Source organism: Barbus barbus, assembly GCF_936440315.1.
Source record: "Barbus barbus genome assembly, chromosome: 49".
In the NCBI taxonomy this organism is placed as follows: Eukaryota; Metazoa; Chordata; class Actinopteri; order Cypriniformes; family Cyprinidae; genus Barbus; species Barbus barbus.
In genome coordinates this window covers 21,175,613-21,190,467 of record NC_136727.1, presented here as the reverse complement: position 1 = coordinate 21,190,467, position 14,855 = coordinate 21,175,613, and the positions used below count along the sequence as shown (strand labels likewise).

At 38.9% G+C, this 14,855-nt stretch overlaps 1 protein-coding gene and 1 pseudogene across 2 annotated transcripts; both read left to right on the top strand.

The window, feature by feature from the left end:
• The first annotated feature begins 228 nt into the window (after positions 1-228).
• On the top strand, positions 229-3,485 carry LOC306867172 (transmembrane 4 L6 family member 1-like). The gene is made up of 4 exons (XM_079412744.1): positions 229-597; positions 2,392-2,463; positions 2,546-2,688; positions 2,775-3,485. The coding sequence occupies exons 1-4, from the start codon at positions 421-423 to the stop codon at positions 2,971-2,973; spliced, it is 591 nt and encodes a 196-aa protein (XP_079268870.1). The 5' UTR covers positions 229-420; the 3' UTR covers positions 2,974-3,485.
• A 2,013-nt stretch (positions 3,486-5,498) lies between these two features.
• On the top strand, positions 5,499-14,662 carry LOC306867522 (ceruloplasmin-like; annotated as a pseudogene). Its single transcript, XR_013786127.1, has 17 exons — positions 5,499-5,656; positions 6,131-6,340; positions 6,420-6,632; positions 7,370-7,543; positions 7,911-8,165; positions 8,246-8,411; positions 8,510-8,649; positions 9,181-9,321; positions 9,400-9,441; positions 11,126-11,340; positions 11,498-11,994; positions 12,670-12,809; positions 12,899-13,017; positions 13,098-13,204; positions 13,484-13,703; positions 13,979-14,358; positions 14,577-14,662. The product of XR_013786127.1 is annotated as a ceruloplasmin-like (transcript).
• Positions 14,663-14,855: the final 193 nt, after the last annotated feature.

Genomic DNA, 14,855 nt, shown 5'->3' with positions numbered 1-14,855 from the left:
AATGTCAACCTTGTAGTGAAACAAATGAAATGTGTAAAAATCTATATTTATAGAAATATCAACATTAGACTCTCTTTCTAAAAAGCAATTTGTAATTCCACAACTTTGAGCAAAATGCTTGTAATGTTAACTTAAACTGTAAAATTGCTGAGATGCGTCTTTGTCTTATGACGAGGAAGCTTTGATAGGAAAACATCTTGTAGTTTTCCTCAACCCCCCCCAAGTCCCAGTCATATCGTCTGTCAGAGAGTTTCCAGTCACACTGTATAATGTCAGCCCATTTCCTGTCTCCTCCTCCTTCTCATGGGGGGCCGAGGATGGAGGTAGCCTCTTAAAACCCTTCCACTCCTCCGTCCACCACCCTACTTTCCTGTCCCGGATTACAGCCGCCTGCACTCGCTCCCTCTGCTCCGTGTGAAGATGTGTTCTCTGGCCTTCGCCAGGTCTCTGGGTTTCGCCCTTATCCCTCTCGCCACCTGCTGCATTGTGGCAAACGTCCTGCTCTTCTTTCCTGACGGAAAGATCAACTTCGTTCAGGATGATCATGTGGCCACGTATGTCTGGTTCTTCATGGGAATCGGAGGAGGTGGTTTGGTGGTAAGTATCAGATTTGTGTTGGTGTGAATGTTTTCTTGTGTCCTGGTTGTGGGCAGACATGTGGAGTAGTTTTGGTGGCTTGTGGGCGACCCAAATGTCTCCATGAGGAAAAAACTGAATAAACACTCTAATGTCTTAATTGAAATGTGAAAAAGCTCAATATTAAGTAAGGGTTAGGTATCTACACTGCAAAAAATGGCTTAACTTACTTAGTATTTTTGTCGTGTTTCTAGTCAAAATATCTTAAAATTCTAAAATCAAGATACTTTTACTAGATAAGCAAAATTACTTAAGATATTCAGTCTTGTTTCCAGGGGAAAAAACTAAATTAAGTTTATTTAGCTTAAAACAAGTAAAATTATCTGCTAGTGGGGTAAGCAAAATACTATTGTTTTAGGAATATTTGACTTACCCCACTGGCAGATAAATTTACTTGTTTTAAGCAAAATGCACTTAATTTCGTTTTTTATTTAATTTAGTAATTTAGTTATAGGGTTAGGTTACTAAGGGTTATTAGGGTTAGGCTAATGAAAAATTGCCAATTTGACTCAAAAATGCGTATAAGAACTCCAAGGGTTTGGTTTAGGAAACTATATTGTTCTGTTTAAAAGCTCATGAGTAACACTTAAAATTGTTAGAAAGTATTGTGCAGATTGGCAAATTGGTGGTGGATTTGTGCAATCTCATTCATAACTGTTCGGACAATCTACCCTTGCCTTCTTGAGGGTTAACTCTAGGGGCGGACCTTTCGTTCGAGTGTGAATTTCTGAAATGAAGTTGGTAACTCGTTCAATACTCGCAAATTCTCATAAGATTGGGTTGGAATGAGAGTTACAAAGTAAACTTTTGGGGCATTTCTTGGTTGCTGGTCAAAGTGCGGAAACAATGAACAACTTAATGAAAAGCTAATGGTAAAATAAATGGATGAAAGGAACTTAATCCACAAAACATACAGCTGAGGAAACAAGAATACAAACGTGTTTACTCTCATAAATAAACTTGTGTAAAAATCTAAACCTTTAGATATCTCACTCCTAGTAAAAAAGTAACATATTTAAAATACATTTATTTCATACTAAGTATAGTTCTATGATATTCCATAGTTCTATAATAATCTATTATAATATTTACTGGCATATCAATTGAAACTTCCTGATATAAAAATGATAATGAATCTTTTTGCTGTATCACTTATGCACAATGCACATTTCTCAATATTAAGCCACAAATGTGTATAAATGTCACTATTGATGAGGATTTTATGATCGTTGAATAATATCGGCCTTGAAATGCAAGATATTTAAAGTGTACCTGAAGTACACTTGCAATAGTTCGTCTTTAGCACAATCAAACTTCAGTATATCTTTATCTGGACGTCAGCTCTACAGTACTTCCTCACAATTACTGTAAAGTGCATTAAGCACAAAATTAGTTGTCCCGGTTTAGCAGACTTATAGTATACTAGTTTAAGTTTACCAAAAGTACAACTGCAGCATATTTTTAATACGTACATAAATATGCAAGCATATTTGTAGTATACTCAGCATGAAATAAATGTATTTGAAATACATATATTTTACACTATACCTGGTTGATGGTATCTTCGTAACTTTTTATCAAAATGCAACACTGGTCCACTTCTAACCTGCTGACATCTCTAGATTTTTACCATTAATTCCATAGTTCCATTCTAGATTTTTTCTTGTTGAGCATTCTATGTATGTCAGTAGTAATGATGTGCAATTACTCAATTAGAGAGTTGTACTGTACTAAAAGCTCCTTGTCCACATTCAGATGCTGATACCGGCCTGCGTGTTTCTGGGAATGGGGAAGTGTGTGGACTCCTGTGGAACAGACAGCTGTGCGGTGAGTGTTGGGAAGGGAGCCTTCATTCAAGGACATGTTGCACAGGTCAGCCACACTCATCAGTTTCACGTTATGTGTGTAGATGTGTGGTTCGGTGTTCGCCGCTCTGGTGGGATTAGCCGGATCTGCATACTGCTTCCTGATCTCTGGTGTGGCGCTCTTGAAGGGGCCTTATTGCTTAACTGTGATGGGATGGATGTGTCCTTTTGAGGATGATGGCGGAAGGTATGAGCTCTTTTTTTTTCCCGAAAATGCTTTGATGGTGACTTCATAAGAAAGAAGTCTTGAACTCTTTTCCTCCGTTTGTTCAGGTACCTGTTTGCTCGAGAGAAGTGGTCCGAATGCATTCAGCCGGCACACATTGTGGAGTGGAATGTGACGCTGCTGTCTATCCTGTTGGGTCTCAGCACCCTGGAGTTCCTCATCTGCTTCCTGCAGCTCGTCAGCGGACTGGTCAACGCAGTGTGCCGGCCATGCTGCTACAAACAGGAGTACAGTCTAAACGCTTGAGGACGGAGCGCTTCCCAGCCCCAGTCATTCAGAAAAAAGACTGCTCATCTGTAGCAGAGCCGCTGAGCCATGAACGTCGCTTTGGATAAAAATGATTTGAGCTGAATGCATCGGGACATTTCCACATCACTCCAGCCGAGTTTGTATTAGCAGTGCATGTTTTCTGTATAAAACAATGTGCATCTTGCTAAGATATAAATGTATTTTTGTATGAGATCTGTTCGTTTTGTACAGGAAGTTGTTTTGTAAATTATTTAAATATTGAGAGTAATAGAAGTACAGAAGATGAATGTTGTTTTATATACCTATAAAAGCTGTTTTAAATATTCCCATCAATGAATAAATATGTCTCCTTTTAGACTCTGTTTTGTAAATTTCGTGGATAATTTCAGATTTGGGTGGTTTTCACAATTTGCAGTACAAGAATATCCCCTGGGAAATGTTTGCTGTAAGACTCATTATCCAGTCTCCGCTATAATGTCTAACATAAATCTGTCACACTGTAGAACTTGCCCAAATCGTCTTGGTACATAATTTGAGGACAAGCAGATGTCTGGCCCAACATAAGCTACACAAGTATGTGAACATAAATTGTTTAGCTCAGAACTGTAAAATATATGTGTGATCTCTTGTATTTTTTATGCAAAAACATACATAGTTTCAGATATTCAAACCAAGGCAATCCAAGTAAACAATCCCTATAATACATCCATATAATATATATAAGTATATATGTGTGTGTGTGTGTGTGTGTGTGTGCGCGTGTACGCGCGTGCGTGCATGTGTGTGTATATATATATATATATATTGCACGTTAGGGCAATAACTGGTTGAGCCAACTTTAGCAGCAAAAATCACAACCAAATGCATTAGATAACCAGGGGTTGGTCATTCAGATTGCTAATGTGGCATTTTGGCCCACTCTTCTTGGCAGAACTGCTTTTGCTCAGCCCCATTGGAAGTTTTTCATGCAGCATTAACTGTATAGTATAGAATAAAGTCCAGGTTTAAGTCAGGACTCTAACTAGATATTCAGGGGTTTATTTACTCCTTTGCTTGGGATCCTTGTGCTTCAGACTGGTGACATTCTTCTTCAGTATTTTCTGGTAGACAGCAGTATTCATCCATCCATCTTTTGCAATCAACTTGTCCTGTATAGGTGCACAGCGACGTAGAGCATATTCCAGCATTTCAGGCCATAGGCATAATTTAGTGCCAGCAGTGGTTTGGATTGTGGAGGAAACCAGAGCACTCACTGAAAACCTGCTCCAACACAGGGAGAACATGCAAACTCCAGACAGAAAGACCTCCAGTTCACTTTAGACTGTAAGAAATTTCTCTTAAAAGTTTTAAGGATCATCAAGGCAAAATTTAGATAAGCCTTAATATGGAATGAAGATATGAAGATATTCTAAACATTAACATTTTGATTTTCTGTAAAGCTGCTTTGAAACCATGTGTATTTTTCCATGGGATGCCATTTCTGGCATGTTTCTGTGATGTGGAGCTGTGAACACTGACCTCTATTGATGTGAAAGATTCCTGCAGTTCCTTGGATGTTGTCCTTGGCTCTTTTATGGCTTCCTGGATGAGATGTTGATATGCTTTTAGAGGAATTTTGGCAGGCCGGCCAATTGTGGTCAAAGGTTTTCTCTGTATGGAGATTTGTGGATGACACTGTGGTTCTTCGGAATCCCAGAACCTTTAAAATAACATTGTAGCCCTTCCCAGGATGCTGCATTTCACTTGTTTATTCCTCATAATCATTCTATGGATAGTGTGTTACTGGGTGAGACATTTTAGCTGACTTTGTGTTGCTGAAACTGTTTTAAATGTTGACTTTATTGTAAGTTGCAAAATCAACAAATCAACTTTTGCCCTATCTCTCCTGTTCATTAGTAGTGAGGTATGATTTGTCAACAAATATTAGCATAGCATAGCTTTATTGATTATTTGCATTAAATGCATAAAAGCATTTCAACTGCTGAGCTGTCAAGTCCCAACAGACAAACATTTCTCAACTCAACATGAGACAAATACCTAAAACCCTATTGATTTTTTACGTAATGCAAACAAGTTGGGTTTTTCCGGTCAGCAGTGTTTTCCACGTCTACCACGCACAAACACACTCAAGCATTGGGGTGACTGCTTTTCTTTACAAATCTTATCTAGCTCATCTCATTTTTTTCTTTGCTTGGTTGGTATTGTATCTATAACTTGTCCAACCAAGTCAACATACTATCTCAAAATGAATTCATAGCATCCGAACTGGCAAAATTATCACCGATTCAGGCACAAGCGTTATCAGACAGATGGTTTTTCTGAAAGACAGGAGTTTCCTAGAGTTCATCAGGTCACATACCGCCAGTAAATACATGGGGTCCTGTATTGGCAGACAGTTTACAGTGTGTGTGTAAACTTGCCCTTTTCACGTCTGTTGTGATTGGCTGACTGCTGTCACCCTTCATCATCTAAAGAGGTGAAGCATTTGCCCCATTTTGCTAGTCAAATCCCAGGGATCCAAAATGAAGGGCCTGCAGTGGACGCTGCTCGGGGTTTTGTGTTGTGCTGGAATCGTGTCTTCTATCACAAGGGAATATTGTTTTGCCATTAAGGAGATTCAGTGGGATTATGCTCCTAGTGGTAGAAATCTGATTCAGAACAAAACCATAAAAGAAGATGAGTGAGTACAAACACATAGTTCTGAGTTCAGTATGGAAGAAATTACCTTATAACATTTTAGTAAACATTTAATCATTTTAAATACATTATAGTTGCGATTTAGAGCAGAATATTGAAGTTTATATCCTTCCATAGTGATAATTTCACTTGTATTTTGCTCCTATAATTTATACAGTCATGCTTAGCTGTAGTATCCAACTGTATTAACGAATCAGTTTATCCAGTGACACCCAATGGAAGTCAATACATTTGAAATGCCGCTTCATACAAATTATCGTGCTGCACATGGAAAATTAATGATTTAAATAATGAAGATGAATGAGCTCTGGTTGTGTAAAACATAGCTTTAGATTCTGGGTCTTCAACAAACCCTTAACCCCAAGCAACTGAGTTATTATTTAAGGTAACAATTTTTACCTTTCTGAGTCAGTGCATGTCAAAACAGCACAGAAACAGATTTTTTGGTGTTTGACAGAGAAGCACGGGTGTTTCTTGAGAGGGGAGAGCAGCGGATTGGAGGGGTGTATAAGAAGGCAGTGTACCAGCAATATACTGACGCCACCTACAGACAGGAGATAGAAAAACCCAAGTGGTTGGGCTACCTCGGACCCCTCATTAGTCCACACGGCCACACGAGCATACTCCATCCATGCACACGGCCTCAGTTACAACAAGACCAATGAAGGTGTGAATTCATTTGATCACTTTAACTCTTGCTCACAAATTGCTCATCATGAAAACTGTGAATATGGATTTCTCTCCAGCAGCTCTATATCCCGACTCATCAGAAAAGGTGGAGAAAGCCGATGATTCAGTGGCCCCTGGGAAGTCGTTCACCTACATTTGGACCCTACCGGCCTCCCATTCTCCTGGAAAAGATGAAACTAACTGCCTAACCAGAATATACCACTCGCATGTTAACGCCCCCAAAGACATCGCCTCAGGTCTCATTGGACCTCTCATTATATGTAAAAAAGGTACAAACATTTCTCTTCACTTCAAGGTTCAAATGTCCGGATCTCTCAGTACTGCTGTGGGTTCAAATTCAAGCAACTTTAATATGGATATATATTTTATATATGACATGAGCTATTTTCCATCTTATGTCATGACGATGGAAACCAGTAAACACAGTGATTTTCATGTGATACACAAAACATTTACAGCTGTGACAAATAACTGGAAATTAATCCACTTAGAAATGTACTTCCACTTCAAATATGATTATTTAGACAGGTTTACACCTTAAATAAACAAATAAGAATAATTAATTTGTGAAAAGGAAGAATTCATGAATTAATGAAATAATTTATGGGTTTTTAAAGTGCCTGGCCACGGAGGGAGGAGTCAAACGTTTTGTCAATATAGATCTGATATGTGTCAAAAATTTGTCGCTATTAGATCCGAAACTTTCTGTTAAGACTTGAAAAAAAAAGTCGTAATCAGACCTTTCAATCAGGGTTTCAGGAACCTAGCCTATTTAACAAAACACTTAAGATACATCTATGCTAAACATCTAGCTAGCTGCTACACAGTGACAATTTGGAATGCAAATGATGACTCAAATGATTATATACTGTACAATTATTGATACAAATTCATATAAATAAGTTGACCGCCATGAAATGAATTGTATACTGCAATTCACACACTTCAAGTTCTGATATAGCCCACGAGCAAATGAATGATTCTTTGTTGTTTGTGCAAATCTCAGGCTCTCTAGATGTGCATGGGGACAAGGCAGCTGACTATCTTTACGCCCTTATGTTCACGGTGTCTGATGAGAACCTCAGCTGGTACCTGGATGAAAATATCAAGACCTACTGCACAACTCCTGCCAAAGTCAACAAGGAAGATGAAGGTTTCCAGGAAAGCAATAAAATGCACTGTGCGTTCAGTGATAATATCCTGAAATAATGTCTTATGAACATGAACTGTGAACAGGCCAACCCTGTTCTAGGCACATCTATGAACTACATAGAATACTAGTATACTGTAGAGCAGGGGTGCCCAAACTCAGTCCTGATCATCCAACTTGCCATTAAGTTTTAATATGTCTAGTAAGAGCTTGATTAGCTGGTTGGGGTAGGAGCTAAACTCTGCAGGACACTGGCCCCCCAGGATCGAGTTTGGGCAGCCCTGCTACTCTAGTATATTCTATATACTGTCTACTATTTAAAAAAAGAAAAAGAAAAAAAGAAACAGTCTGTGAAACTATCCAGAAATCTCAACTTCCCTTTTGAACTTTACTGTAGCTATCAATGGGTATGTCTATGGCAACTTGCCGGATCTCAGTATGTGCATGGGCAATAAGATCCACTGGCACTTGTTTGGGATGGGGAACGAGGTGGACCTCCACTCAGCCTTCTTCCATGGACAGATCCTGACGGACAAACGGCACCATGTTGACACCGTCAGTCTGTTCCCAGCTACTTTTGTTAATGTAGAGATGGTGGCAGATAATCCTGGCCAGTGGCTCCTCGGCTGCCAGGTCAATGATCATCTGGAAGGTACAGAAAGAAAATATGGATGCATTCTGCATTGTTATAATTGCTCTGTTGCATTTAATGACATTTCTCCCCACTTTTAGCTGGCATGCAAGCCATTTTTGAGATTAAGAAGTGTTTCCCAAACGTGTATAAACCCAGACCCTTTGGAGAAGTGAGACAGTATTACATTGCCGCTGAGGAAATCATTTGGGATTATGGGCCAACAGGGATAAACCAGTATTCAGGGAAGAAACTTGTTGAGGACAGGTACAAATATAATTGTAAGCTGACTAAGAGACATATTGTAGTCAAAGTGAATGTCCTTTTGTCCTTACATTTGAGCTTGTGTCTCTGAACATCCGCAGTGTATCTGACACTTTCTTTGAAAACCGCAATGATCGCATCGGGGGCAAATACAAGAAGGTCCAATATGTGGAATATACTGATGACACATTTACCAAACGCAAAGAGAGGACCCCTGAGGAGCAGCACCTGGGAATTCTGGGTAATACAACTACAGGGTACACAAGTCGACAGAACATACATTGTATTTAACTTGGAATCAACCTTTAACTGTAATATTACAATGAACATGTTGCAGTAATTTGGGTTACACTTTATTTTGATAGTCCACTTTAGACATTCTACTAACTATAAGTAACTTTGTAACTACATGTTAACTACATGTCAACTAATTGTCATTAACTTGCAGCTACATGTCTGCTAACTCTCAGAGTAGACTGTTAGGGTAGGTTTAGGGTTAGTAGAATAAGTTGACACATACTTGCAAAGTTTCTCATACTCAGTGTGTTGTATGTTGTGGACACATCAAATAAAGCATTAGCAGATATTAAACAGACAGTCTACTAATACTCTAATGACTGCTAGTTGACATGTAGTTGCAAAGTTACTTACTGTTAGTAGAATGTCTAAAGTGGACTATCAAAATAAAGTGTTACCATGATTTGCTTGCAGACATTAGTTTTCTTGATTTTATGTCAGTGCTTTCTCTTCACATCTTTGGGATGATTTTTAGGTCCAGTCATCAGAGCAGAGGAAGAGGACACCATTAAAGTGACATTTAGAAATAAGGCAAGCAGACCCTACAGTATCCAACCTCACGGAGTGCAATATAGCATAGAAATGGATGGAACCCTCTACCACAACGTCCTGGAAGGTAAAGAATAAACCTCTTTGAACTAATGTATAAACATGTATGACAAACTTTAAGTAAATATGATTCTTTTTTATGCAGAGTCATACACTGCCAAGAAGCTTCGTGAACTCAAGAAAGTTAATCTCAAATATCTCATATCTCAATGACATATAGAAAGATCTGGACATTAAGGGATAAGCAAACCCAGACGGTTGTCTAAAAAAATCTAATATTGAATCAAGGCCAAGGAGCATTGCACAACAGCTCAAAAAGGAGGACAAGAGCAAACAGTCAGTTTGCAGTTAAAGGCAGTTCATCATTGATTCAGCTCAGTTCAGTTCTTTTCAAATGGTCTCTGTGCAATCAAGTCAACGATATTGTCAAATATTAAGGGCCAATTTTACTAAACAGGGCAAATTAGTACGAGAGCGCAATTCCAAAACAGCACCGATGGGCGTGGAAATTTCTGCGTGTGATTTACTAACAATGTGCAAATTAAAGAACACAGACACAACATCTCACGATCTTACATATCGACCAACGCAATATACCAAGCGCAGCGCAAATTAGCGTAGTCACAAATAAAGAATAAAGAAATAAAGAAGACACAGTACTTTGAAAAGAACCAGAGGCCAAAAAATGCTAAAAGTTGCTAGAAGTTTTGATAGATCTGGTATTGCGTGACCCCTAGCTGAGGGTTCAAAGTAGTCTTTTATGCTGCCTTCACATGCTATCGAAATGATCGTAAATACGAGTTTCCTGATCGGAAATTGGACGTGAACGACCTCTCAAGTCGTATTTACTACTGGGAAATTCTGAAATAATTTTGATATCAGAGTTTCTAAGTTGGGCGGGTCATAAACTTTAAACATGGTGGAGGGGACAACCATTGCTTCTGTCTGTTCTCACAACAACTACATCCCTTTGTCTTGTCGCTTAAGTAGTGTATTTATAGGCTAGATATGAACAATCACTCAAAGCATATTGTATGTTTTATAAGCAGTGAAATAAGCATGTATTTGACTGAAATTCCAGGATTGTCATAAAACTGCATGTATAGCGCTGTGAATGTTTATATGATTGTCAACCAATGGGATGCTACATTTTATTCTTTCTGACATTAAAGCACTTGAATACGGCAAGCTCGTAATCCCAACTTCATAAGTGGGAAATGAGAAATTTCCGATAACACGTGAAGGCAGCATTATTTCCTGAAGCAAATAAAAAATAACATGGCTTGGCAAATTATATTTTTGTGTTCTTCTTGCATTCTAAATAAATTATGTGTGGAAAAAATCCTCTCCCTTCTACCATGCCATCTCTGTTCTCTGCGGTGCCTCCTCCTAGCAACAAATAGCAGCCAAATAGTTTAAGACATTTTTTGGGGGCGTTAAATAATGGCGCAAATACCAGTAATTTGAAGAGTGCAAACGTTAGTAAATCTCGTTGCGTGATTCATTTGAATACTCTCCTCCCGTAAATTTTGCATCTGAAAGGGAAACTCTTACAAATGCATATTCAATAAGGTCAGGCGCAAAAATAACTGTGTCCATATCTTTTCAGCCCTAATTCGTCACTGCGCGTCTTTCGTAAAACCTGACAGTACAATTTTAACGCCAAAAGACGGTTTGCACTGGCACAAGCTGTTAGTAAAACTGGCCCTAAGTATCCCCATTCAGCCCTGAATCCAACTTGGTAATTCTTGAGTAAAATCAAGTCTGGTCCTTCATATTATTTATAAGCCAAAAATAAGAAGAACAATTCAAATAAAAACCAATCACTGTATGTTGAAATGTTGAAGTTGTATGTTGTTCATCTCTTTCAGGAGTGGTCGAGCCACTTCCTGCTGCATTGGTCCGTCCTGACACCACCTACCAGTATGAGTGGGTGGTTCCTAAGGATGGAGGACCGACCAAAAAAGATCCAGACTGCATCACCTACATGTACTACTCAGCAGTGGATCCCATTCGAGACACCAACTCTGGGCTGGTTGGGCCTCTCCTGATCTGCAAGCCCAAATCCATCAAATCAGGAAAGCAGGTGGATGTTGAGTGTTTTCACATTTGTAAAATGTGTACTGCTGTATTAGTAGCTGAAAGCATGTGGAGAACTGAGTTCAGGTTCCATTCAGGTCTTGCTATTACAGTGGTATTGCTCATAGCTTTACCAATATACAGTATATTTTTTTCCATCCCAGAAAAACGTGGACAAAGAGTTTCACCTTCTTGCAACTGTGTTTGACGAGAACCTGAGCTGGTATTTGGAGGACAACATCAACAGATTAGCAAAACAGCCCAAATCGGTAAAGAAAGAAGATGATGATTTTCAAGAGTCCAATAAAATGCACTGTAAGTACTAGTCACAAATATGCATTTGCAGTGTTGGGGAAAGTTACTTTTAAAAGTAATGCATAATTAGTCTAGATGTTCACACAGCGCACACATCGCCTCTGTACTTACTCCTGATCACTCCTGTGGCATCTGCAGGATAGTTTGAGGTGGGATGTAAAACCACAGATCATTATCATGGAGGCATGAGAGCCAACTACACCGTGGAGTAGTGCCGCTTCTGGAACCGTCAGTCTGAGACGATGCTACACCAGAAGAAGTATTACATCGCTGCAGTTGAGATGGACTGGGACTATTCACCCACCCGCACATGGGAGGAACAGATGCACCATAGTCTGAAAGACAGGTATTTTTCCAAGTCCTTCACCAGAACTCATAAATCCCATTTGCAAACACAAGACATTGAAGAACATCAATGATATTTAGCATCATTGACGCCAAACGTGGTATATGCCAAGCATCAACATGCAGACCTGCTGAAAAGAACAATAGAAACTACCACATAATTTGTAATGGTTTTACTGGTTATAATAGGAAATGTACTGGTTATAATGGACACTGTAATGGTCTCTACTAGTGATTTGTCCACTTCTATTGGTGGCTTGTTAAACCCTCTAAATCCTAATGGAACATGTCCCAAAAAACACTACAGGAAACCATTTTGTTATGGCTTTAATGATTAAAAGTTGATAGTTTGTAATGGTATATGTACTGGAAATTATTAGAATTTCTGTGATGGTTTCTATTGTTTTTTTTTGTTTTGTTTTTTTTTTCCAGCAGAGGATGTAAATTATATTTGAGATTTATGATGAAAGGTAAGATTGTCAGCGAATGAGTAAGTTGTGACATACTCTGACCAAGTAAGTTTTAAGTGTAGTTTAGTTTGTAGTGTAGTGTAGTTTTGGACTAAATTGTATATACAAAGACCATTCAGGCAACATCCAGGAAAAGAGAAACTTTGTGTCTGTGTGTCAGTATAGAAAGCGCAAATTCTAAATCATATTCATTTTGATATATTCAGCCCAGGCAATGAGTTCCTCAAGAAAGAAGGCAAATTCATTGGTTCAAAATATAAGAAGGTTCTGTACAGAGAGTACACTGATGAAACCTTCACTAAACCCAAGGAAAGATCTGCTGATATGGAACACTTGGGAATTATGGGTAAATATTAAAAGAATATGTGGAACATCGATGGATGGCTCATAATTTGGTGCATATGTTTGTAAACCTTTAAAATATGCTCATCTCAGGACCCATGATCCATGGTAAAGTGGGAGAAAAGGTGAAGATTGTGTTTAAGAACATGGCTAAGAGGCCATACTCCATACACACCCATGGAGTTAAAACTGACAGTCCCTGACACGTCCAGGTAAGATCTGACATGAATATTAGACAAAATAAAGTTCATATTTTTTTATTAAGTCTAAATGTATGTATTGTTTACTCAAGGTGAAACTCAGACCTATACCTGGTACCTCCCAAAGAATTCTGGGCCGACAGAACAGCAGGAGGAATGCAGTGTTGGAGCGTATTACTCCACCGTGGATGTTATCAAGGTACCTTCCTCACCAACTGAAACAAAGTCCTTGTTCAAAACCAGTGTGATGTTAACTAAAACCTGAATGCATTTATTTGACTTTTCAGTAGTATATGAAATGCAGTTCATCAACATTTCTGCTGACTTGTCCAGCATTTTGGATAGTTTACTTTCATTGAAATGCATTCAGTGTAAATATGATTCTGCCTTAGAATTTGGTCCAAAGAAAGTATCTTCAATTATCGCTGTGGAAGTTTTGGAAAGCAGCCAGAGTCTATCTGATTGTCTTCTCATGCAGGACATGTACAGTGATTTGATCGGGCCGCTGGTCATCTGCAAGAAGAGCTTGGCTCGCACGCTGGGGCTGAAGAAAGAGATTGAGGAGTTTGCTCTGCTCTTCATGGTCTTTGATGAGAATGAATCTTGGTATCTGGATGACAACATCAAAGCTCATGTTAAAACCCCCTCCACATCACTGAAGGAGGACGAGGAGTTTATCGAAAGCAACAAGATGCATGGTGAGTTTAGTTTCTCTGGGTTGAATAGTTTTGGTCATGGTTGGACAGGTCTCAAATAATCCTTAAATAACTGCAAATTGATCATAGAATATTGTGCTAACTGTTAAACCCTGAGAAATTTCCTCTTTTAATTAAAACATAATTGCCTCAGCATTAAAATGTAAGCAATGTTCCTGTTATTATTCACCAATAGCTCTAGTGTAAAATGCCCAAAATGTTAAGTTGGGCCTGATGCGTTGATGCTAAACTAGTGGTTATTCCGTTGTTTATCACAGGAATCAATGGTTTAGTCTACGGCAACCTTAAAGGCCTGAACATGAAGGTTGGAGATAAAGTGTACTGGTATCTGATGGGAATGGGAAACGAGGTGGACATACACACTGCACACTTCCACGGCCACAGCTTTGACTACATGGTCATCCATCCAATTCACATTTTCTTCAGAGAAGCTCAAACTCTTCTAGAGTATCAGTGTGATGACCATGGGCTTTTCCCGCAGGCCAGCGGCACCCATCGAGCAGACGTGTTCGATCTGTTCCCCGGGACGTTCCAGACAGTCACCATGCGTCCGCTGTATTCTGGCACCTGCACTGTCACGTCACCGACCACATCCAGGCCGGAATGCAGACCACATACACCGTGCTCGAGAAAGATGGTGAGCTTCTAAGTTTACGAGAATAAATAACATGAAAGAATAACATGTTTTACTACCCTGTATGCAAAAACCTTAAGCTTCCGTTCTTTAATACATAAAGGGGAGAGCGGGGCATGTTGTCACAAGAATTTGAAAATCCAGTTACACAAATGATCAGTTAGGGCATATTTTACCAGCTACACAAACTAAATCTGCATTTATTTATTTCTTTCTTTTAGGAAAAAGGAGGGGCTTCCTGGGTTTGTTTGGTAGTGGTTGAAATTCCATGTGCCTGTAAAAGGAAGTTTGTGTTCATACTTGCCCATGATTTTTCTAAATAAACACTTGTAGTTATTTGAATTATTTTGTGTTTGCGGAAGAGCAGAAAAACATTCCTGTCTGGCTTTAAAATTCTAAGGCAACATGATATTAAAAGTTACTTTACTTCACAAATTTGATTAGATGGTGAAAATGGCCTCTAAATAGACTATACTGAACATTCACTTAGTTTCAGACAG

Coding starts and splice junctions, on each gene's coding strand:
- LOC306867172 (XM_079412744.1), top strand. CDS start 421: ATGTGTTCTCTGGCCTTCGCCAGGTCTCTGGGTTTCGCCCTTATCCCT. Junction 598..2,391: donor TCGGAGGAGGTGGTTTGGTG/GTAAGTATCAGA, acceptor GTCCACATTCAG/ATGCTGATACCGGCCTGCGT. Junction 2,464..2,545: donor GTGGAACAGACAGCTGTGCG/GTGAGTGTTGGG, acceptor TTATGTGTGTAG/ATGTGTGGTTCGGTGTTCGC.